Raw genomic sequence first — 26,016 nt, 5'->3', positions numbered from 1 at the left:
GTCTTTCAAATTTATACACTTAACACCTCTTAGTGAGTTTCTTTTCTGAATTTCTTAATAAAGAAAACTGTAACTATAACTATCTAATCTTCAACTCCTTCAGAGACCCAATAAGGAATTAATATTACCTAGTTAAACAGGAAGTGCAAACAAGCAACTTCCAAAAAATGTGAGTTATCACAGAAACAGACAGCTGCCTGGACAGTCACCTGAGGTTTTTCTGCAACATTGGGGCATCATCTTTGGCCTATAGGCTTAGCATATCTGACAGAATCATTTGTGAAGCAGGATGTATACAAGGCCGACAGTTTGAGCTCACATTTTGTGTGAGTATTCCATGTACAAAATAAACTTGAATTCCACCAGTGTCCTGTCATGATTCAGGATTTTAAACTCTAGAAATTGCTGGTATTTTTGGAATTAGGCTTCCCATTCTTCTTGGCTTGTGGGTGGCTTCATCTCCTTTACTAAGTGCCAGTCTACCATTGAGAGGCCAGACTGTCAGCCTAGTTACTCCTTCAAGAATAACTGCTCCAGCTACTGTTCTACTGCACACCAGAAGCCGTCAGTCCACTGCCTGTTCAGCTGCATTCAAAGAAAGGGGCACTGTACCTTTTACGGATTGCAAAGCTACTTCAGCAATGGTGCCATATTGTCCTGGCCTCAGAGGATGCCTGTTATAAAGCTGCAACCACATTTGTCTTGGCAAGGATCAGCAGTCCTTTCTTTTGTGTCCTGTTTGTCATTTTGGATAGCATACTGGTAGCAGTCAATGTGAGGGCACTTTGTTGTCCAGTGGCTAACTTTTGCCATAATTAAAGTTAACTCTATATGCCTTTTCTTCAATGCCCATATCTTCTCTGAAGTAGATTGTTGTTGCCAGGAGCAGACATGTCTCATAGTCATAAAAAAAGAAGAAAATTGTTGTTACTAAAACATTTTAAATGCCATATTCTGTAGATCTCTGAAGGGTTTGAAGATGAACTGTCTATATAAAATAGATCTGTGCTTGTCCTTGAAAACATATCTAATATGACTACAAGTTTGATTGTAATGTCTAACTACTAATTTTCATTTCTTTATAACCTAATAGTTGGTAATAATAACATTCAAGGATTAGCAAATTGCATTACATTGTTAAATGAACTGCATAGGTACAATATCCTGAACAAAATTAGAAATATATGTACAGCCTTTTCTAACAATGCCAATCTCAATATATACAAATTGTATACAATATATAAAAATATAATCCAATGTAAAGTATTTAAAACTAATAGTTGTCTTTTAAAAGTAGATTCAATAATCTACCTTTTTATCTATATCCTATTGGTATCTTCTCTCTTTTCAGAGTAGATTAAATAATCTACCCTTTATTCTATCATTTCTATATCTTTTTTTAAGAGTAGATTCAATAATACACCTTTTATATATATTTTGTTTAGCTTTTTTTCTGACCATTAACAACAACAACTTGTAACCAACCCTCCTAAACAATGACAGCTATCCCAAACTCCAAACCCATTGAAAGACCAAAACCACCCACCCCACCTCTTGGGAATATGGGTGTCATGTTCTTAAAATTACCTCTTCCTGTTTGTGGGCAAAGGCATCTTTAGAGGATCCTGAAAAGAAAAATTTGGGGTTAATTGTCAAGTTCTAGAGTGGTAGCTGTATCATTTGTTTCCAATCTCTGCATAATGCAAAAGTGCAGGGCTTATCTCAAGTCTGTGAGGCTGGATCATCGCAGCTAGCCATCTCAAAATTGTTCTGAGCAGTTTGTAGTCCAAAGATGATCTTTGGGTGATGTTTGTCAGCTTAGTGGTATTATTATTGTCCAGGTGGAACCATCATTGTGGGGCCCCATCATCTTTCTGGAAACTTCAAATTCTCTGTTAGGCATGGTCATGATTCCCTGCAAAAAAGTGATAGAGACTCCAACACAAAAACATGTATAGGCAGGTAAATGAAGCATTTGTTATGGAATTAGTACTCTATATGACCATTAATATGATCACAATAGTTTAAAATATATATATATATTAATCTTATAAATTTTGATATAAAATTCATACCTTAAGAAAAGTTTAAAGAATCAAAATAGAACCAATGAATTGAGATTAGTGGCAATAGAATAGTCTCTTAATTTTTGTTTTCCTTTGTTCCATATCAGATGGCTTTTTTTTTTTTTGACATGATACAGAGATTTTGTATTTTCCTTTTTATAACATGCTTGGGTTTAGAGAAGGAGAGAGACATTCTCCAACTCTAAATCAAGCTTTAACTCTTATATTTTTGGTTGTGAGCATAGCCTTTAATGGCTGAGCTATTGGGCCCTCTGGATAAGTGAGACAGTTGATTAGCTTGAACTGTTTGGAAGGCGCCCAGGCTGTGGGACCAGGACCTGTCCTTAGTGCATGAGCTGGCTGTTTGGAACCTGGGGCTTATGCAGGGACACTTTGCTCAGTCAGGAAGTGGGACTGGACCTGCCTGGACTGAATCTACCAGGTTGAGCTGAATCCCCAGGGGAGTCTTTGCCCTGGAGGAAATGGGAATGGGGGGAAGGCATGGGGGGGGGGAGGACAGGGGAATCCATGGCTGATATGTAAAATTAAATTATAAAATAAAATAAAAAATCCAGCTTTAAGTTTTAATTGAATGTGGACTACAAAAAGACCATTTGTGTTAAGAGCTTGTAGAGAAGAGCAGAAACAAACATTTTGGAAGACATACAAAATTTTATATGATATACCAATAGGCCAATTTATACTTTTTCTTGGGAAAGTTTTTCTAGATGATTTGTCCTTTTTCTTCAAATGTCTCATTTTTCCAGTGTTCTTCAGTATCCTTAACCTTTATTCTCCTGAAAGGCAAAAACAAAAGCTCTGCCATCCTCTGGTAACAGAGTAGGCAAGTGAATTCCAGATTGTAGAAAGCCGATTGGCTAAATTACTTTGTTAATTGCTTTCAGGTCTGTTACCATTCTCCATTTACCACATTTCTTTTTGATAACAAATACAGGAGAATTACAAGGGCTGGTTGATTCTCCAATATGCTGAGCATTTAACTGCTTTGTACCAGCTCTTCTAAAGCCCGAAGTTTCTCTGTTGTTAAAAGTCATTGCTGAACCCATACAGGCTTGTCTGTTAACCATTTTAAAGGTAGAGCTGTTTATATTTTTGAAAGATCAGCAGCTGTCATGCCCTGTTTTTGTATAGTCTGGATGACCACTGAATTCTCTTTATAATAATACCTCCTAATATTTTCTCAGAAACATGTGATAGTTTATGGTTTATTTCTGAAGTTGGAGGAATATTAATCTGAGTATTCCATTGTTGTAATAGATTGTTGCCTCACAAATTCATAGCTATATTAGCTACCTATGGCTTTAATTTTTCCTCTCTGTCCTTCTGCTCTATACATTCAAGTCATCTCGTGCTCTGTTTCACTTGAGATAATGTTCCAATCTCTATGCTGAACATTTACCTCTTTGAGAGGCCAGTTTGGATGCCAATATTCTGGTGCAATTATTGTAACATACACACCTGTGTCTACTATACCTTCTAAGAGAACAGATCTAAACAGAGAATTCTCAACAGAGAAATCTCAAATGGCTGAGAAACACTTAAGGAAATGTTTAACATCTTTAGCCATTAGGGAAATACAATCTAAATTGACTTTGAGATTCTATAATATCAGAAACACAAGTGACTGCTCATGCTGGCAAGGATGTTGATTAAGGGAAACACTCCTCTATTACTGGTAGGTGTATAACCTAGTACAATCATGTACTATGGAAATCAATATGGTGGTTCTTCAGAAAATTGGAAATCAATCTATCTCAAGACCTAGCTACATTACTCTTGGGCATATACCCAAAGGACACTCCTTTCTACTGCAAGGACACTTTCTCAACCGTGACCATTTCTGTTTTATTCATAAGAGCCAGAAACTGGAAACAACACAGATGTCCTTCAACCAAAGAATAGATAAAGAAAATGTGGTATATTGACACAATGGCACATTACTCAGCTGTTAAAAACAATGATATCATGAAATTTTCATGCAAATAGATGGGTCTTGAAAAGATGATCCATAGTTAGGTAACCCAGACTCAGAAGACAAACTCATTTATAAGTAGACATTAGCTTTTAAGTAAAGGATAATCATGCTATAATCCACAACCTCAGAGAGGATAAGTAACAAGTGGAGGGATACATAGATCTCCCATAGGAAGGAGAAATAGAATATATTTACTGGTGTACTGGGACCTGGTGGGGATGGGAACAGAAGGGATCAGGCAGGGGTGGGAGGGATGGAGGAAGAGGGTACTGAAGGAGAGATGACTGGAATTAGGGGACATTTGGGAGTGATGTAGAAACCTAGTGTTGTGGAAACTCCCTGAAATCTATGAGAGTGACCCTAGCAAAGTCTCCTAGTAATGGAGGATATGGAGCCAAACTGGCCATCTTCTAAATCCAGGCAGGCTCCTGATAGTGGAACAGAGACACCAAATCAGCCACAAAACCTTCAAACTGAGATAAGCAGGAATAATGGAGGAGCAGAACTTGAGGGAATGACTGTATGATGAAACTTAAATGGGCTTATTAATGGAATTAAAAGGTCTTATTAATAAAACCAAACCCAGAACCAGGTGTTGGGGTGAACGCTGAGAGATCCAAGAAATAGAACAAACCGCATTCAACCTCACCTTGCCAATTCCTCAGCTGATCTTGTTTCCTCAGACTGAAAGCCTCTGAGTCATCATCTGAAATGGATCTCAGCTGAAGTACTGATAAAAGCTAAAAGCTTAATAAGGTTCTAGTTCCTGGTCTTCATGCCTTATATACCTTTCTGATTCCTGCCACTAGTTCCGGGGATTAAAGGAGTGTGTCATCATGCCTGGCTGTTTCTAGTGTGACTTTGAACTCACAGAGATCTGGATGGATCTCTGCCTCCAGAATGCTAGGATTAAAGGTGTGTGTATGCCACCATTTTATGGCCTCTATGTCTATCTAGTGGCTGTTCTGTTCTCTGACCACAGATAAGTTTATTAGGGTGCACACAATATTACAGGACACAATGTCACCACAAGTGGAAAATCCATAACTGTTCCAAATTAAGGCTTATGCCACAAGAGCGAGCTCATGCCTGACACTGCCTAGATGGCCAGGGACCACAGACAGGATAGTCCAGAGACTTAGGATGGAAGCAAACATTACTGGCAAAAGAAAGACAGAAAGAGAGAGAAAGAAAGGGAGGGGGAGGGAGGAAGGGAAGGGAAGGAAGGAAGGAAGGAGGGAGGGAAGGAAGGAAGGAGGGAAGGAAGGAAGGATGGAAGGAAGGAAGGAAGGAAGGAAGGAAAGGAGATGAAAAAAAGAAAGCTTCTGGAAGCCATTCATAGTAGTGCTCATCTGAAATCCTAGCCATGGGAGACTTACAGAAATCACCATGATTTTGAAGCTGTTGAGCAACATAGTGCATTTAAGGACTGTCTCCATAGGAATACACCTCTCTTTTTTAAACAGCAAGGAGGAAGGCTAACCCCTGGGAAGCAGTCTCTTTCTCTCTCTTTTTAAAAGATTTATTTATTTATTATGTACAGAAGAGGGTGCAAGATCTCATTACAGATGGTTGTGAGCCACCATGTGGGTGCTGGGAATTGAACTCAGGACCTCTGGAAGAACAGTAGGTGCTCTTAACCTCTGAGCATCTCTCCAGCCCAGGAATACACCTCTTAACACACACACACACACACACACACACACACACACAGATGTGCGAGAGAGAGATAGATAGAGAGAGAGAGAGAGAGAGAGAGAGAGAGAGAGAGAGAGAGAGAGAGAGAAAGGGAGAAAGGAGAGGGACAGAGAGTTGCTCTGGGGCCACAAAGAATAAAACAATGAGGTTTCTATAAGAGAACTGAAAGCTCAAACAAAATTCACTCATTGAACTTTGAACTTCCTGGGCCCTGGGAAACTGAAGCTTGGAAGAGGTCTGATGTCACCTCTTTCCTCCATGCTATGGTGAAATAGAAGCCTTTCCTGAGAGACAATCAATCATCAAACTTTTGTGATAAAACATAGCAGTTCCAATGTGAAATGTCTCACAGGCTCTGCAGTTGAACACTTAGTTCCAGTTGGAGTGGCAGATGGGAAGTGTGTAGCAGATGGAGCCTTGCTGGCAGAAGTTGGTCACTACCAGGGGTACCTCTCTTCTTGTTCATTCTTTTTTTTTTTTCCAAACTGCCAGTGCTCAGACTGCTGCCATGCCTCTCCCACCATGGTGGCATAGATCCCTTCAACCTCTAAGCTAGAATAAACCAGCTTGATTTCTCTATGACTCAAGTATGTGATGCCTTCATCAATAGGGTTGTAGCATCACATTCTAGAGATTGATTAAGCATATTGGCAATAGCCTGTAGTGCTTGTGGTATTCGAACCTGTAGAACCCCAATGATCAACAATTTCTGTTGTTTGCAAGGAATGTAGACCAGTTTGGATGGGAAGGGAAAGGCTAATATGTGAGGCAAGATATCCTTGTACTTCAGTTATATACTCTTAAAATCAAAGCTGCAACTACATAATGTGCTACCTATGATGGAAATTGGTCCATAAAAGATGGAAGAGTAATTATTTGAAAAAAGATAGACCTAAAAGGATGGGATGGGAGAGATATGAGTGTAATTGGGACAGGTGCCAGGAAACATCTTAGTGGGCATCTGGATTCAAATTTCTCTAGTGTGTGACTTTTTCCCAGTATACTTACTGGAAGTCACAAGGTCTACTCAACATTTTTATAAGCCTCACCTAGCCCAGAAACACTTATTCAGCTACCAAAGGCAAATCCTAACTCAAAGAAACAGAGTATAGAAGCAATCTGTGAAAGGGCCTTCTTCAGCTTTGGTCAGCTCTCCACATCTGGACCTGAAATGGAAGAAAGGTAAGAATATATTCCAAGGATGTTCAGAGAGTTACTGTCTTGGAGTTTTCTCTAGATCCATATCACTGTGCTGCTACTACAAAATGCAACATTCCGGTTCCAGGGCTTCCTTCTAGGAAGGCATGAGACAGAAGCTTCCTTTTGAAGCAGAGATGGCCTGGCTTAAACAGACTTTTCTTATTTTCCCAAAATCATTCACATTCATCTCTGTTATTTCCTTAAGGAGGAAGGTTGTGTGAATGTTTTGTTTCCCAGGGTAAAACCCTGTATAACAGGTATATAACAGGTTCATTTGTTGGTTTTCATAGCTGATCTGTAATGTGTATATGTTGCTTCCAAAAAGAAACAGATCCACCAGGCGGTGGTTGCACATACCTTTAATCCCAGCACTCAGGAGGCAGAGGCAGGCGGATCTCTGCAAATTCGAGGCCAGCCTGGGCTACACAGTGAGTTCCAGGAAAGGTGCAAAGCTACACAGAGAAACCCTGTCTTGAAAAACCAAAAAAAAAAAAAAAAAAAAAAAAACCAGATCCTTAGAATTTGAATACCTGAGGAATACCACAGGAATTGGTACTGGAGGAAGAGGGAGGGAGAGAGAGAGAGAGAGAGAGAGAGAGAGAGAGAGAGAGAGAGAGAGAGAGAGAGAGAATTATAGCTACCTTGTAAGAGGGGATAACTACATGCATGGATGAGCATTGTCTTTGACAATACACAGCTGACCAGGAGAGAGATTAAAAATAAAAATCCCAAACTCTTTCTGCTGCTCTCCACTGTCCTTGAAATATCACCAACTGCCTCAAATTAAAACAAACTTAGAGAAAAGGACAACTCTTAGTGGTGAGATAAGGCACTTTTATGAGATGCCAGGAGCAGAGAGAAAGATGGAAGGAAAACCTTCCTCACTTGCAAATCTTCTTCCACTGTGAGATTTCTAGATTTAACTGTCATCAGATCATTTCTCCCTTCATCTCCATCAGATAATATTTGCCTTGCTTGTGTTTTATTTTTCTAATCCTGCTTTTTGGAGGAACCACCCGTATTGACCAAAGACCACATGAGATTGGACTGAAATTCATGCAGGGAAACATACTTCTTGTTGGCTATAATACTAGAGTGGCTGCTCAAAAACAGAAAAGTAGAAGAATACCTTACCAAGAAAGTTATGTGTGGGTTGAGCAGCAGCACCAAGTCAGACACAGGAACTGCAGCATTGTTGGTCCTCTGATCTAAAAGGGCAGCAGCACGCTGTGGTCAGGAACTCTCAGCCATGTCAACGTGTCAGTGTAGGGAAGACACAGAGGAGCAGGAGGGTTGTTCCTATAAAATCCTGACAAAGCCTTGTTTCAGTTATCCACTTATTTTTGAATCTTTAGTTTCTGGTCATGCTTTTGTCATTGGGATCAATAGGAAATGTGAACTGGGATCCATAAAATACGATAATTAGTTAAGAGAGAAGTGAGGACATTAGACTTTCTAGGTTGTGAAGAAAAAACATGAACGTCTGATCTGTCTGATCTTCCTGCCTCCACCTATTAAGCACCGGGGTTACAGGTGAACACTGCACTGTCACTTTCATGTTGACTGTAGCTGATGTCAGCTCCATCTTCAGCCCCATTTGACTTCTCTCCTGCTGTTTCACAGATTTTTAGCTAGAGTTTTCATTCAACTACACTTGTGAACACCATCTTGCTTTTACTGTGGGTAAGTCTCCCAGGCTTTTCCACTGTTCACTTCTAATAGACACACAGTGTTGTGGTATACAAAGGGTTTGTGAGAGGTTGATCCTGTCCAGGGTAGATGGCTTAGTTGGTAAAGCAACTGCAGTGCAAGCATGATAACATGAATTCCAGCAACCAGAATAATCCAGGCCAGGCCATGCATGCCCATCACTCCAGTGCTGGGGATACAGAGACCAGAGGATTTCTTGAGGTTTGGTGGTCTGTGGTTGAGTATGTGAGCTTCGTGTTTAGTGAGAAACCTTGTCTCAAAAAGTAAGGTAGTGATCTATTTGAAGAAAAACTTGACATCAGCTTGTAACTTCTTCAAACACCTGCACACACACACACACACACACACACACACACACACACACACACACACACACACACAGAGAGAGAGAGAGAGAGAGAGAGAGAGAGAGAGAGAGAGAGAGAGAGAGAGAGAGTCCATTTGGATTGGAATTCAAAACTGTAAGAGTCAGGTATAATCACTCATCCTTTTATGCTACAATTCCATCCTCAGAAAACTAGCAAAAACAGTCATTCTTATATCACATGCTCCAGGCGGGATTCAAGGTGACAACATAGGTAAGCTTTTAAAGAACTGAGGCATCTAGTCCACATATGAGTTTGTGGTGTTTCTCTAGTTGCATCTGCAAACCCATCACTATTTGTATTGCAAGTCATACACCTTCTCACCTTATCTTCAGACAGTCTGAAACAGACAAATTTTGTCATCAGAGAAAATTCCCTACCTTCTAGAAGAGACTACAGAGAAGGTTTCTGTTATGTTAGGTTTTTCTTTCTCATTTACTGCACTCCACTTAGCAGTCTTCCATTAGACATGCCCATGTTTCAGGTCCCTCTATGCAGCAGCACTCAGAGCTCTGCTTCCTCTGCTGATTAGTCATCTCAGATTCACATCCCATTGTCATGCTGTGCATCTAAGTGGTTCTCAGTACCCAACCAAGCAGTGTTGGGTCTTTATTTCAAAGTTCCTTCAATGACCATCTTCAGGTCTTTGGGCATGCATAAGTAATTCTGAATATAATCAGGGCTGCTTGCATACAGTCAGGACAATTGAGAATTTCTTTATTGTATTGTCTATCTCTATACTAATTTTTATGTTCTACCTAATCCATCATCTATCAGTATAAAGATCTGTATAAATGTATTCATTCTAAAAGTAATAAGAATACCAAGGCCTCATGGACATGAAAATATTTGTACATCATAAAACTAAACATGAGGATGTAATAGGATTTCTGTGTTCAATATTTGATGCCACGAGTTGTTTCCAGGCTTTGTGTTTTTAAAGTAATTCTATTTCTTGCTAAAGGGGAGTGTGAGTAATTACTTTTCAGGTTGGGTCTTTTCTTTCTCTTGATTTATTGAATTTATTAAGATTTTTAAGCACAATATTGAATAGAAGAGGGATACAGGGATGAAAGTATTTTTTATTTAATTTTTTTCATTTTTTTTCAGGTTCAATAAGTTGTAATATATCTCCTTAATTGTGTTATCTTATCATGTTTCTATCCTGAGTTACTTCAAAATTTTTTATCCTGAGGAGACATTCAATTTAGTCAATCGTATTTTCTGTTTAATGATTTTTAGAGGTTGACTTTACTTATATACAGGATTACATTCCTGATATTTTCATGTGTGTTTAACCATCTTTGTGTTTTTAAGGAAGATCAATTTTATCACCATATCTAATATGTATTTTCTCCTAATTACTATTGATGTTGTTATTTTTATTAGTTTCATATATGCAAACAGTTTATTGTAATCATTTTCACCCCTATTATTTTTCTCATCCACTTCCACCTCCTGTTGACATGCTTATTCCTCTCAGCTTTTCTTTTCTTCTTTTTGATCATTTTAAAAATGAACTGGTTGTTCCATCTTCAAGAATTTCTATGTTTTTATTTGTTTTCTTGTTAATTTGTACTTTTATTCCATCATGATACCATAAGATACAAGACATTTCAATTTGTTTTATATTTGTTAATAATATTGTGTTAGATTTTCTACTTTTTTCTCTACTGCTATGACAAAACACCATGAGCAAGCAAGTTATAAAACAAAGTGTTTAATTTGGTTTATGGTTTCAGAAGATTAGAGTCTATGATGGCAGAGCAAAGGCATGGTAGCAGAAACAGCTGAGAGTTCACATTTTGATTTGTAAGGTGGAGGTGGGGTGCTGGGAATGTCTTGGGCTTTTGAAACCTTAAGGTCTAATCCAGTGACACATCTCCTCCAACAAGGCCACACCTCCTAATATTTTGCAAACAGTTCCACCAACTGGGAGCCAAGTGTTTAAACATAGGAGCCAATGGTGACTAATCACATTCAACCCACCACAACTATATTATTGGATAAAATACTTTAGAGAAAACTTTGTAGGATATAAAAAAAGGATATGTACCTCACAGTTGTTGCATGAAGTACTATGAACATGTACATTTTGGTTTCCTATCTTCCATCAATTTGGAATATCATTTTTCATATTACTATGTGCATGTCTTTGTCAGGGAAATGTGTTTTTTGCAGACAGCCATCAACTGGATATTTTGACACACAGTAATGCATGCTATATCATTTAAGTGATGATTTAACACCATTTATATTTAAGGTAACTCCTTATTTAAGGGGCTCCTATAATTTCAGGGTTTTCCTGGCTAGCTTGAGTACTGACTCAGCACTTTTGTTCATCTTAGAAGTTTCTTCAGTTATTGATTTAAATGTTTGAATCTTTTTCTCAATCCCTTTTTTTATTGTTTTCATGAAATTTATTCTCTCCTAAAGTCTCACAATTTAAATTGCTTCTTCCCTTTCTTTGTGCAGTATTCTTTTTTATTTATAGGATGATCCCATACATGCTTGGTGATATTTTTATTATATTTTGGATGTGAATGATTTAAATATATGTCAATTAATGTTTCTATTGTGACTGGATTTCTTGTCCAAGAAATTGCTTGGACAAGAAATCCAGTCACAATGGAAGCTGTAACTGATTTTGTTCTGAATAATCTTCCTGCCACCAACTATTGAAGATGAACTACTCATTGTGAAAGAACTTCAAGAGGTCACAGCCCTGATAACGTCAAGTTTGATTGTTCAGGTACTTATCTAATATCTCATTTCCCACTATTCTTATTGGCAGATGTCCAGATAATGTCCTGAATGAAGAGTTTGTGCTCCTAGTGGACAATTAAGGCTCAAAAGAATGGTATGAACTTTGTGAATACAATAGAGTTCATTGGGCAATTTGTTAAAAAGTCATTGGGTAGCACCTGGTTTTCTAGGTCCTCAGTGCTTTTTCTCCAAGACTGGAGCTCCTTCTAATCCTCCTCAGATACTTTCATCTCTCTTAGAATCCATGTGTTGGGTAGAAGTTGGCCAGGGTCTATAATGTGAGTAAGGATAGAATACATTTCTTCAATGGGTGTTTGGTTTGGACAAAGATTAAAAAAATCACCAGTCTGATGTACATCTCACAAAATAGTCCAGGCCATATTTTAACTCAGAAACATTCCTGCTATAGACTCCTCATACCTGGGATTATAGGAGTGAATTTAAATGCCTAATTTATCTTATTTTTCTACTGTAATCTAAATATCATTATTTCTCAACTTAATCTTCAGTATTTTTAACTGTACTTCCTGATCCAGTGTGCTAGATATGTAAGAAGAATTGCTAAACAGACTTATAATAAAAAACATGGAGCCAGATATTGGGGAGAAACTGATAGACCAGGGAAGCAGAAAGAAGCCAGCCACATTCTTACCACTTGGAAATCCTCAGCCAAAGAGAGCTACTTCCTGTATACCCATGCCTATATCCTTTCTGTGCCCTGCCATCTCACTTCCTTTCTCTGCCCAGCTACATCACTTCTTCTTTCTGCCTAGCTCTATCACTTACTGTCTGTCTGTTCAGACCTCCAGAACTCAATGGATGACTAGTGCTGGGATTAAAGGCAAGTACCACCAAGTCTGGCTCTATTCCCAGTGTGGCCTTGAACTCACAGAACGCCAGATGAATCCCTGCCTCTTGAATGCTAGGACTAAAGGCATGTGCTACCATTGTCTGACTTCTATGATTAATATAGTGGCTGGCTGTTTCCTCTGATCTCCAAATAAACTGTATTTATTAGAGCACAAATAAAATAACACCATATTTCTCCTTTTTTGTCTAAAATAAAAGTTTCAACTTATATAATAAAAAATTATATGCAATAAGCACAATAAGAATATATAATATATACAGGCAATAAATATATCAACAATGTCTAGTCCATTTGTATTTGAAAAATTCAGTGAAAGTATTCCATTATCTATCCTATTCTCATGAGTCCAAAATGTACCTAATTTATGTTCTATCCTAACTTGTATTACCAAAACTGTCTTTGGATGTCTTTCAAACTTTTACACTTTATACTTTATTAGTGAGTTTCTTTTCTGAAATTGTTAGCAAGGAAAACTATAACTATCTAATCTTCAACTCCCTCAGAGACCCAAGAAAGAAATAATATTACCTAGTTAAACACAAAGTGCAAACAAGCAAATTCCAAAACATGTGAGTTATGAAAGAAACAGCCAGCTGCCTGGACAGTCATCTGAGGTTTCTCTGCAATGTTGGGGCATCATCTTTGGCCTACAGGCTTAGCATATCTGACAGACTTATTTGTGAAGCAGGATGATTTTCTAAAGAGCCTTCCTACCTTGTCTTGGCAAGAATCAGCAGTCCTTTATTTTGTTTCTTGCCCAGTGGCTAAATTTTGCCGCAGTGAAAGTAAATTCCATATGGAATTTCTTCAATGCGCATCATCTTCTCTGAAGTAAATTGGTGCTGCCAGGAGAAGACATATCTCATAGTCATAAAAAAGAAAAAAAATCTGTTATTAAAATATCTTAAATGCCATATTCTGTAGCTGTCTGAAGTGTTTTAAGATGACCTGTCTACCTAAAATATATCTCTGCTTGACCTTGAAAACATACCTGATATGACTACAAGTTCAATTGTAATGACTTACTACTAACCTTCATTTCTTTATTATCCTAAATAAATGATAATAACTTTCAGATTGCCAATTTGCATTTAATTGTTAAATAAATTGTATAAGTACAATAATTTGAACAAGATTAGAAATATATATATACAGTATTTTCTAGCAAAATCAATCTCAAATTTCTATCAATGTATATAATTTGTATATAATATACAAAAATCCAATCCAATGTAAAATATTTAAAACTAGTAGTTGCTTTTGAAAGGTAGATTCAATAATCTGCTTTTTTATCTTATTATATAAATCATTCTCAAATTTGTAACAATATATATAATGTGTATACAGTACACAAAAATCCAATCCAATATAAAATATTTTAAAACTAGTAGTTGTCTTTTAAAAGTAAATTCAATAATGTACCTTTTTATTTTATCATATCCATATTCTCTCTTTTTTCTTTTCAGAGTAAATTCAATAATCTACCCTTTATCTAAATCCTCTTTTTTCTTTTTTTTTTAAAACAAGAACCTTAAATCTAATCTCCTTTGTTTAGCCTTTTTCCTTACCATTGGAAATAACAACTTGTAACCAACCATCCTAAGCAATGAAAATTATCCAAAACCCATTGAAAGACAAAAAACAAACAAACAAAAAAACAAAAACAAAACCAAAAAACAAACAAACAAACCCAAAACACAGAACACCCACCCCATTTTTTATTTCCTGCTGGGGGCAAAGGCATCTTTAGGGGATCCTGAAAAGAAAATTTTTGAGTTAATTGTTAAGTCCTGGAAGAGGTAGCTGTATCATTTGTTGTCCAGTTTCTGCATAATGTGAAAATGCAGGGCTTGTCTCAAGTCCTTGCTCAGGTACTCTGTGAGGCTGTATCATGTCAGCTAGCCACATATATACTGTCCTAAATAGTCCAAAGCTGGTCTTTAGGTGGTATTTATCACTTCAGTGGTGTTATCATCATCCTGATGGAATTGTCATTATGGGGCTCCATTATCTTTTTGGAAACTTCATATTTGCTGTTAGTTATGGTCATGATTCCCTGCAGAAAACTGATAGAGACTTAAACTCAAAATCATGTACAGGTAGACAGATGAAGACTTTTTTCCAGAAATAGTTAGTACTCTATATGACCATTAATATCATGACAAAATTAATATATGTATATATTACAATTTTTTGATATAAAATTCATACCTTAAGAAGAATTATAAAGAGTCAAAGTAAAACCAAAGAATTATGAGATTCATGGCAATAAAATAGTCCCTTAATTTTGTTTTTCTTATGTCCCATATCAGGTGGCTCTTCTGACATGAAACAGAGATCTTGAATTTTCCTTTAACAAGCATGCTTGGGATTAGAGAAAGAGAGAGCCATTTCCAACTCCAAAGTCAGCTTTAATTTTTAATTGAACTGGGACTACATAAAGACCATTTGTGTTAAGGGTCTGTAGAGAAGACCAGAAACAAACATTTAGAAAGACTTATGAAATTTCGTAGGTGATATACCAATAATCCAATTTACTCTTTTTTTCTTGGGACAATTTTTTCTGGATGATTTTTTCCTTTATCTTCAGATATATTATTTGTACAGTGTTCTTCAGATTCCTTGGCCTTCATACTCCTGAGAGACAAAAACAAAAAACCCTTCCACAAACCTAACTTTGGAGAGGTTCCCTTTTGCAAGTTATATCTGATCAAATGGAAAGCATTTATTAGTTGTATAAGTTAATTTAAATTGAATAGTCATGCTGGTGGATGAACAATCACCTCTTCTAGTTAAGAGGTCTCTCTTGTTCAAATCAAACCTTTGTCAATTTTGATGGTATCCATAGCTTTTCTTCTCTTGTAGAAAAAAATGAAAAATACTCCACAACATAAAACACATCCTGATTTCCATTCTGAAGTGAGCACATTCTTAAAGTATATAGCCTGATTTTATTCTGTAGCTTTTTTTCTACTATCTAGTCTCTCTGTAGCTGTTGTTCTTTTCTCATTAGCATTAAAAATTCAAAGTTAATAAAGAATTATGCAATATATTTCTGTGGGTTTTTGTTATCCCTTTCTGTTTATTTAGCATATACTTGAGAGTTTGATTTCATTTTTCTATGACTGCTTGGCCTTTAGGATTATGTAGTATACCTGTAATACAATATTATTACAATGTAGTAAAATTGTAATAATTATTACAATACAGCAATAAGCAAAAAGCTGTTTAATTTTACCAGAGACATATGCTGGCACATTGTCAGTTTTAATTTGTACAGGTATACCCAAGTTGGCCATAACTTCTAGCAAATATGTGATTATAAAATAAGCCGTTTCAGAACTCAGTGCAGTTGCCCATTGAAATCTTGAATAGGCATCAATTGTGTGATGTATATATATTTCAGTTTTCCAAATTCTGAAAAGTAAAACATATCAACATATCCATCTGCCAGATTTAATCCTGTGAGTACCCTTTGGCTTACATCCTGTTGGTAGTACAGTCTGATTGTAAAAAGAACAAGTAGGACATTTCCTTACAATTTCCTTGGCTTGTTTCCAGGTTATGGAAAAAATCTTTTTTAAACCCTTACTATTGGCATGATTTTTTAAAATAAAATTCTGAGGTCTCCAGCACATTTTCTATCAATAGTTTATTGATCTCATCATTACCTTGTACTAGAGATCCCAGTAGACCTAAATGGGATCGGATGTGAGTTATATATAATGGATGATTCCTATTTCTGATTATATCTTGTAACTGAATAAATAATGAAGTTCAACATGGTGCTTCCTTAGAAAATTGGGAGTCCATCTCCCCCAAGACCCAGCTGTAGCACTCTTGGGCATATACCCAAGGAATGCTCAATCACACCACAAGGGCATTTGCTCAGATATATTCATGTTAGCATTGTTTGTAATAGCCAGAACCTGGAAACAACCTAGATGCCCTTCAACTGAAGAATGGATAAAGAAAATATGGTACATATACACAATGGAGTGCTACTCAGCAGAGAAAAACAATGACATCATGAGGTTTGCAGGCAAATGGATGAATCTAGAAATCATCCTGAGTGAGGTAACCCAGACTTAGAAAGACAAACATGATATGTACTCACTAATAGTAGGATACTAGATTTAAAGCAAAGCATCATATTCTTCCATCCAGATTTTGAAGTCAAAGTATCTTTTAAATATACATATTGGCTTAATTCAACAGCTTGTACAATCAAATGTTTTTCTGCAGTTAAAAAATCCCAAAGACAACACAATCCAGATTCTTTGTGTAATATCCATCTTTATGTGGCTTATTTTTTATACTAGCTTTACTGTCTCTTTAAAGACTTTATTTTTAAAAATTATTTGCTTATAGTACTGCATGTATTCATTTTCTCCCTCTTTCAAGCCTATGTATGTTTTTATACACATTGTAAAGCATTTAAAGTCTTGCTTCATCTGAATCTGCTTTATTGTGAACCTATTGCTTTAAACTAAAGCATTTCAAAGACTGAAAGGGCAGCTGTGGCTGCTGGTTCCACACATCTCAGCTTCCCAACATACTGGTGGTGCAGTTTACCACCAGCTCTTGGAGCCATCAACTCTTAGAAACAGTGGGTCTATGCTTTTATCAAAGCATCATGTAGCCCAGAAAACTTTTTTTTAACTAGCAAAAACTATATCCAACACACAATATACTGCATAGCTTGGAGACACCTCTATGTAACATAGCATAAGTCAAGCACACACACACACACACACATGCCAGGAACCCACCATAGAGTAACTTAGACCAGCAGGCTGCTGCTAATTTGAGAGAGACAACTAGGAAGCAGTTTTTAGCTCCATTTTAGAATCATTTTTTAAAGGTTTTAGGTGGAAACTCTTGCCCCACATTGGGTGCCATTTGTAGCCAGGGTTTTCCTGGTCCTGCCTGGCCCAGGTCAGGACAAATCTCTCTCACCTGCCAGTCCCATAGCTGCTCAGACCCAATCAAGTAAACACACAGAGACTTATATTACTTATATACTGTATGGCTGTGGCAGGCTTCTTCTTATCTAATTCTTCTATCTTAAATTAACCCATTTCTATTAGTCTATAAGTTGCCATATGGTGGCTTACTGGTACCTTACATCTCACTTGTCATGGCAGCAGCTGGCAGTGTCTCTCTGTTTCAGCCTTCCACTTCCCAGAATTCTCCTCTCTCCTTGTACCACCTATATATACTTCCTGTCTGGCTACTGGCCAATCAGTGTTTTATTTATTAACCAATCAGAGCAACACATTTAACACACAGAACATCCCACAGCAGATGAATGTTAATCTGAGTATTTCATTGTTATAATAGTTCACAGACCATAAGTTCATAATTATATTAGCCACATATGGCTCTAACTTTCCTCTTCTGGTCCTATACATTCAAGCTATCTTGCCCTTTGTTTCATTTAAGATAATGTTCCAATCCCTAAGAGCTGAACATCTAACTCCTGAAGAGGCCAATTTGGATGCCAAGATTCTGGTGCAATTATTGTTATGTCTGCCCCTGTGTCTACAAGACCTTGAATGAGAACACTATTTATTTGTATTATTAATTCTGGTCTTTGTTCATTTGTAGAAGTTTGCCAAAAAATTCACTTTATGGTTTCTCCTGAATTTCCTGTTCTCTCTGCTATAGCTATTCTATCACCCCAAGCAGTATAGTTTTTTACAATATGCATTTGTTTATTTATTTGCTCTGCAAAGGAGTTTCTTCTACAATAATAGGAAAGGACTGAACTGAATTTGCATGGGGGCCTACAAGTGGCCCATCATGGAGTTTCCCAATGGCAAAGGCAAAGGATTACCTTGTCTGTCCCTTTTTGATCTACATTCATTAGTACAAGGTTTGCCTTTGCCACACCTTTTACATAATCCCAAAAGGAGGATCATTCTGTTGCCCTTGTTTCTTGAAGGAACATTGTTTCTAGTAATGCCCTGTTTACAGTCCCTTTTTAGGTGACCTTGTTTACCTCAATTAAAGCATCTGACAGTATTATTTTTCTTTAATCCTGTAGAAATCACCTCTCTTATCCAAGTATAATCATGGTCATGGGATTTAATATTAATTGTACCTCTGACCCAATCCTCTAAGAGTGCTGATCTTGCCTTTAACAGCCCAATTACCCTTTTGTATGCTGCACTGGTATTTTCAAAAGCCAGAGATTCAATTATTATTTGTCTAGCTTCTGAATTTAGTATCATTCTATTTACTACTGTAGACAGCCTTTGTAAGAAATCCATGAAGGTTACTTTTAGGCCTTGTATAATTTTCATAATGACTCAATTTTCTTTCCTACTTCTTCAATTCTGTCCATGCATTCAGGGCTGCCATCTGGCATAAAATTGCATGGTCATCATATAAAGATTGTCTTTGTATATCAGTATAATTGCCTTCTTCAAGAAGTTGATCTTGGGAAATATCTATACCTCTAGCCCTACATTATAGTCTTAAGCCTACCTCTTCCCAACAGGTTCTCCATTGTAACTGTGAACTAGCCTTTAGGACAGATGTAACCAAGTTTTTCCAGTCCTGAGGGATAATGCAATTACAAGTTGACCACGAGTTTAACATCAAACAGAGAATGTGTACCATATGAGTCTACAGCTTCTTTAAATCTTCTTAAATCTAACATTTCTTCAGGAGTCCAGTTAGCTCATGCATAGCCTTGAGCATTTGGCAGTTCCTGTAAGGTTACTTGATGGATTAAGGTTGTTTGTTTGAAAACAGGCTATTTCTCTGTAACTATATAATTCAATGCGAGGTAAGTTCACCTTTAAATTCTTCTGTCTGGTTCTGATTATGTCTAGGATCCATTTATTTTATTTTATTTTTTGAGCTGAGGATCAAACACAGGGCCTTGTGCTTGCTAGGCAAGCACTCTACCACTGATCTAAATCCTAAACTCTATGACCTATTTTAACAAGCTTTTCTAAAACTTTTATCTTGGCACTCAAATTAACCAATTTTTAATGTTAAAATAAAAATGATCAAACAAATAATTTTCATAATTGACATTATGTAAATCTCATCAACATTAATTATCTTCTCATTTAATTGTTCCATTTTCAGACTGTCCAATGTGTTATGAAACAGAGACCAAATTCCTTTCATTGTAAAATTGTTTCCCAATTTTTAATGTGGGAAAAAAATTCTCTTTTATCTAATTCCTCCCTTTAAGATATCTTAATTGACTCACCAAGTCTGCCTACTGTATAGAACAGTGGAAATCTGAGGGAGTTTCAAGGCTGCTTATTTTGTGTGGTAGAAATCAGAGGTGGGGATCCAGAGAGAGCCCACCACCCACCAGGAGTGAAGAAGCAAATAGACTCTGGCCCATGTGGAGTGGAGACTCTGGATGCATGTAGCTCAGGCCTGAGACAGGGCCTGTAAGACCACAGCCAAGTGGACTTTTTTGTGAATTCATGCTACAAATGTTGGGCACCAGATGTAAAATGAATTGCCAAATGGTCTTATTAATAAAAAAAACACAGAGCCAGATATTGGGGAGAAACTGAGAGATCAGGGAAGCAGAAAGAAGCCAGCCACATTCTTACCATTTGGAAATCCTCAGCCAAAAAGAGCTACTCCCTATATACCTATGCCATATCCTTTCCATGCTCTTCCATCTTACTTCCTCCCTCTTCCCAGCTTCATCACTTCCTGTCTGTCTCTACAGACCTCCAGACCTCTATGATTAAATAGAGCTGGGGATACAGGTATGTATCACCAGGCCTGGCTCTGTTCCCAGTGTTGCCTTAAACTCACAGAGATCCAGATGAATCTGTGCCTCCCAAATGCTAGAATTAGAGGTGTGTGCTACCATTCCCTGACTTCTATGTTTAAAATAGTCACTGGCTGTTTCCTCTTATCTCCAAGTAAACTGTATATATTAGAGCACAAATAAAATGTCAACACATAGAAATGCTTCCAAATGGGTATTTCATTCGACTCCCTGAGGTTGTCCTTCCCATAATTTGAATCCTTTGCTCAAATCTCATATGTGAATTTATCTACTATAGGTTGTATAAATTTGTCACTTACTCTATTAACTTGTATCTTCTTTCAAGTCATTCAACATTAAAAATTTAGATTTCTGAGTTTATTGATGGTATTACATAATTTATATACCTTTGGATTTTTTATATTAAAGTGATATCAAACTTGGACAGATTCACATTGCTTGTTCTTTGAAAATGTTTATTTATGGATCACAATTTGTATCCTTTTGTTAGATAACTCTTTTATGAGTATCTTTCTAGTGAACAACTTTTGCTCAGAGGGAGAAAGCAGACCTAGTCAACCCAAAACCCAGCCAAATATATAAATTTAGAAAGAAGAGGAAAGCAATTTAAAGCAACAACTACACTCCTAATACAGATAATTCTATGGTAATATAGAAAAACTGACAAGTACCAGGTAACAAATGCAAAAGTATTAATACGCAAGTCGTACTTAGTACTTGTGAACAGGGTGTGGACAGTTGTGTGCCTAGTGGAAAAGAGAGAAGCAGCAAGACAGGAAAGACAGAAGTGTATAGGATTATATTACAAAAACAAATTGTGAGGGTGAAGAACATAATGGAGGTACAGAAGAGCACAACAATAAATATTGACAGTAGCCATTCATTGCTGTTGAGATGAAGAGTGGATGCTTTGATGCTCTTCTCAGGGTTCTGTTTCAGAAGCTCAGTAGGTATGAATGGTTGTATTGTGATCATTTTGCATTCTCAGCTCTAGGCAGACCAAGCCAGGATCAACAGACTGGTGCCAGATCCCTACCTAACTACATTCCTTGCCCCTGTGGGAGGGCTAAAACAGGGCTAATACAGAGAACTGTGGTGGCCTGAGCTCTCACAGTGATTTCCTTGTTCAGTCTCCAAAGCAGCAAGTACAGGAATAGCCCTCATTCAATTCCCATTGTTGAGTGTGGTGATGGGAAGGGAAACATCAAAGTAGATGTGCTTTCTCCTAATATCTCTGTGGATCATAGAGGAGGGAAGAGGAGCCTATCAAAAAAAAATTGGGCAGGATGTGGGGTGGGGGAAAAGCAATAAGTGATCCTGTATGCCTCAGGACCTCCTTGTATTCACTTACATCTACTACTGATCTTTCTAGAGGATGGGACAGCATTTATAAAGTGAGGTGGTTTCTATTTCCTTTTTCAACTCAACCTACAAGTTCTTCCATGTAGACCTATACTTTTTTATCTACATAAAATCACATTTAGTTTTCAGAACCCTCAATGAATTCAGAATCAAATGCCTAACATTGGGTCTGAAATTATTCTGACTCATATTTATAGTTATATACTAGATATTCCTGGGTTGCAGAATGAGTATGATCATCATTATTCATCTCTGTAGCATAAGACATTCTTCAAAACTGCAAGAGTTTTTCAATGAGGAAATTATTAGCAGCGATATTTTCTTTATTCTTTGTGTTTTCTAGTATTCAACTTGTTTTAAAACATTTATACAATATTTACTTCAAATTTTTAACTACTCTAGTGCCTATAATTCATTTTTTCTTTATTTGCATTTCTTAATTACCCACTGTGATGTAATTATCCCTGTAGAGAGCTGGACACTTGTGGCATAATGACAGACAACAGAAAAGCCTTGTTGTCCTTCAGAGCCTCTCTGCTTTTTAGTTTCCAAAATGTGAAATGGAGAGCAGCCCTTTGAGCCTAATAACTCTGACTGGTGTCACAGATGTCTTAGTAACAAGCTCCATTCCTTTCTTGACTCTCATTCTTCATTCCATTTTTCTCCATTGAAAGGCCTCCCTCCCAGTGACTGAGGGCAGCCACTGTTCATGCTGGGGCATCTATACTCCTCACTAGAAGAGAAACTTCAGCCTCAGGACTGAAAGGAAATTGTGGTCAGAGCCATGTCTCTTCCTGACACCATATAGGATGCTTAGCAGCTGTGTTTGAGCTATCAGCTACCCCAGTATGGGCAAATGAATTGGTTTACAGATAGCTCAAATCAGTAAAAATTTGATTTGGAAGAAGCTTCTAGAAATTTTAGAGTTTGACAAATGACTTAATTTCTATAAATCTGTTTCCTCCTCCTTATGAACCAGGGTCAGTTATTCCCACAGAGCAGGGTGTGCCTGAAAATTGGAGTATATACAGCATGTCCTCATGTCTTGTTTTCATTTCAGGAACACTAGTGAAGAATTGCCCAGCATGGACCTAGCCACCCTCGCCTTGAGTACTAACAACACAACAGTGAATGGAAGTTACTACAACCCATACTTAACCTGTGAGACCATGTCCCTGAGTATTCTAACAGTCACCATTGCCCTGGTTGGGCTGGCTGGAAATGCCATAGTGCTGTGGCTTCTGGGCTTCCACATGCACAGAAATGCCTTTTCTGTCTACATCCTCAACCTGGCTGGTGCTGACTTCCTCTTCCTCTGCTTTCAGACTGTGTATTCCCTTCGGAATATCATCATTCATGTCCACCACATCTATGTCAACCTTGACAAGTATTTGAGAATTGTGTTTAATTTTTCTTACCTTTCAGGTCTGAGCATGATCAGCGCCATTAGTGCTGAGCGCTGCCTCTCTGTTGTGTGGCCCATCTGGTATCGCTGCAGACGCCCAAGACATACATCAACTGTTGTTTGTGCCCTGCTCTGGGCCTTGTCCCTGCTATTGAGCCTCCTGGAAGGGAAGGCATGTGGCTTCCTCCATGATATATTTGGTTATGGTTGGTGTGAGAAACTAGATTACATCACCTTTGCTTGGTTAATTGTTTTAGTTGTAATACTCTCAGGGTCAACCCTGACTCTGCTAGTCAGAATTTTCTGTGGCTCAAGACGGATGCCAGTGACCAGGCTATATGTGACCATTGTCTTCACAGTGCTGGTCTTCCTGATCTTTGGCTTGTCCTATGGAATCTACTGGTTCCTCTTATTTTGGATTTGGCAGCTTGATGCAATTTTTCCTTGCAATGTTTATGTAATGACAACTTTCCTGTCTTGTGTTAACAGCTGTGCCAACCCCATCATTTACTTCCTTGTTGGCTCCATTAGGCATTGCAGAATCCAAAGGCAGACTCTGAAGTTGCTTCTGCAGAGAGCAATGCAGGACACTCCTGAGGAGGAAGGTGAAGGGAGGGGTTCTTCAAGAGAGCCTAGAGAGCAGGAAACAGTCTGGTGCAGCAGTGGAGAGATGCTTTGATCATATAAGAATAGGGTTCAGAGACAACTTTGTCTTTACCTATATGAACAATTTTGATAACATTTTCAATTGAACACATGATGTATCTGCTTAAAAAATTATTCTTGTGAAAGTTCAGTAAGACAGGGCTTGTCAATCAGATATTGCTTACAGCATCCCAGAGACTGCTTCTCAGGGCCAGGGCAGCTCCAACTTTGGAGAACCCCAACCACTTGGAAGAAGTCTTAAGGCCATGCAGGAAAGGTCAGAGTTTCTTTGGTCATTGAACTTGACAGCAATTAAATGAATGTTATATTTTGCCCAGATATTCTCATTTTTAACACCTTTGTCTCAATATTAAAATAATTGAGTAAAATTGTTTGCAATCCCAGTCTCTTTTAATTTATGAAAGCTTTAGGATTTGTTTATAAACTTATAAATATCTCAAACATAAATTTCTGAGTAAGCAAATATGCAGTCCCAAAAAACCCTGTAAAATATGCCTTAACCAGACTGGGATTATCACCTTCAAGCTGATTGTGCCCACCATTTAGGACACTGGAAGAGCGAGATCAGGTTTTATAACCTGTTACATCAACATCCATGTATGCTTGAAGGTGAATGTAGATTGCACTCCTGTGGTTCCCTTTCACTATGCCTTGCTTAACCTTCCAAAGATGTGTTTCCTTCTTCTCTCTGTGTATTCATTTTGATCATTCTTGTCTGGGAATCATATTTCATGGCAAAAATTTTCTATGGTTCCACTAGGCTTCTTTTGTCTTCCAAAGAACCTCTGTCAGATTTACATTGTTCCCAGGAGCTGATAGCATTTTCTTGGGTAGCCTTTCTTCTGCATCTGTTTCCTGAAATATAAACAACTTAGGCCAGATCCATTGCTACCTGTATTCATCCTTGATTGATGTCCAATGGTTTTGCCAACTCCACTATCCTGGAGTTTCCACTGCAAGTAAGATGTCACCTTCCTTTTTTCACATAGTCACCTAGGGGCTCTTCTCAGTGACTCCAGCCATTACTACAGCTGGCCTGAACAACCCATGAATCTTACCTCTTTTAGTTCACCAAAAGTAGTCAGTGCCAAGTTCTGACACCACTTGGAGATGTATCCTTGCCTGCTTGGATCACAGTGTATCAGCTTCTGTGTGTGTCCCCTCAAGAAACTCCTCTATTGTTTCAGTACAGAGTTTAGGTTCTCTGTAATGACTAATCTTTCTAATAAATTGCACATACACAATTCCTCCATCAACGAATCTGTCCATTATCTTTAAATTCAACTTCAATAAAGTTCTCAGAACAAGAGTAGAATGATGTCATATTTTCAAACAAATTATCACAGACATAGTCCCTAGCCCAGATCCTAGCAGAGTCCTTGCTCCACTCTGAAACACCATAAGCTGAGCCTCACCCATGCACATCTTTCTCAGAATTTATTTCTTCCATGCTCTTTTAAACTCCTTTCTATTAATTCCTGTGATATAATTCTCTGACCAAGAGAATATTAGAGGAGGAAAGAATTATGACTTATACTTTCAGGTCAGAGTTCTTTTTTGAAGGAAGTCAGGACAGGTATTAGAAAGCATAAACCACTGAGGAACATTAGTTATTGACTTGCTTGTTGACTCTTTCGTACAGCCCAAAGCCATTGTCATAAGGAATAGCAAGACTCAGAGTAGGCTAAGTCCTCCTTAACAAATAAGATAATACCTCACATACATGCTCATAGCCAAACTGAATAAAGATAATTATTCAAATGAGACTTCTGTTCTCAAGAGATTCTATGCTGTGACAATGACAGTTTGCTAACTAGAATATTTCACCTCTTCTCAACTTGACACACAAACGCTTTACTCTAAGCTACAATTTTTCAATTCTTTGTCTCTGAGATCTTATTTTTAAGACCATCACAAGAAACACAGTTTGATTTAAGAGTTCCAGTCTCTAAAAATTTAAACACATTAAAAGTCTTATTAAAACTCATTATAAGTCCCCCTTAAGACCCCAAAGTCTTGAGGCTGGAGAGGTGGCTCAAAGGTTAAAAGCATTGGTTTTTAATTGAGGACTTAAACTCAATTCTCAGCAACCACATGCTAGCTCAAAAACATGTATAATGAGATCTGGTGCCCT

The 26,016-nt window shown here is 37.6% G+C and overlaps 1 protein-coding gene across 1 annotated transcript; it reads left to right on the top strand.

Annotated features, from left to right (window-relative positions):
• Positions 1–22,896: 22,896 nt before the first annotated feature.
• Positions 22,897–23,895, top strand: LOC118595647 (mas-related G-protein coupled receptor member B1-like). The gene has a single exon (XM_036206401.1). The coding sequence runs from the start codon at positions 22,897–22,899 to the stop codon at positions 23,893–23,895; it is 999 nt and encodes a 332-aa protein (XP_036062294.1).
• Positions 23,896–26,016: the final 2,121 nt, after the last annotated feature.

This window comes from Onychomys torridus, chromosome 1 (assembly GCF_903995425.1).
Source record: "Onychomys torridus chromosome 1, mOncTor1.1, whole genome shotgun sequence".
Classification (NCBI taxonomy): Eukaryota; Metazoa; Chordata; class Mammalia; order Rodentia; family Cricetidae; genus Onychomys; species Onychomys torridus.
The sequence above is the reverse complement of the archived record's forward strand: the minus strand, read 5'-3'. Positions and strand labels throughout refer to the sequence as shown.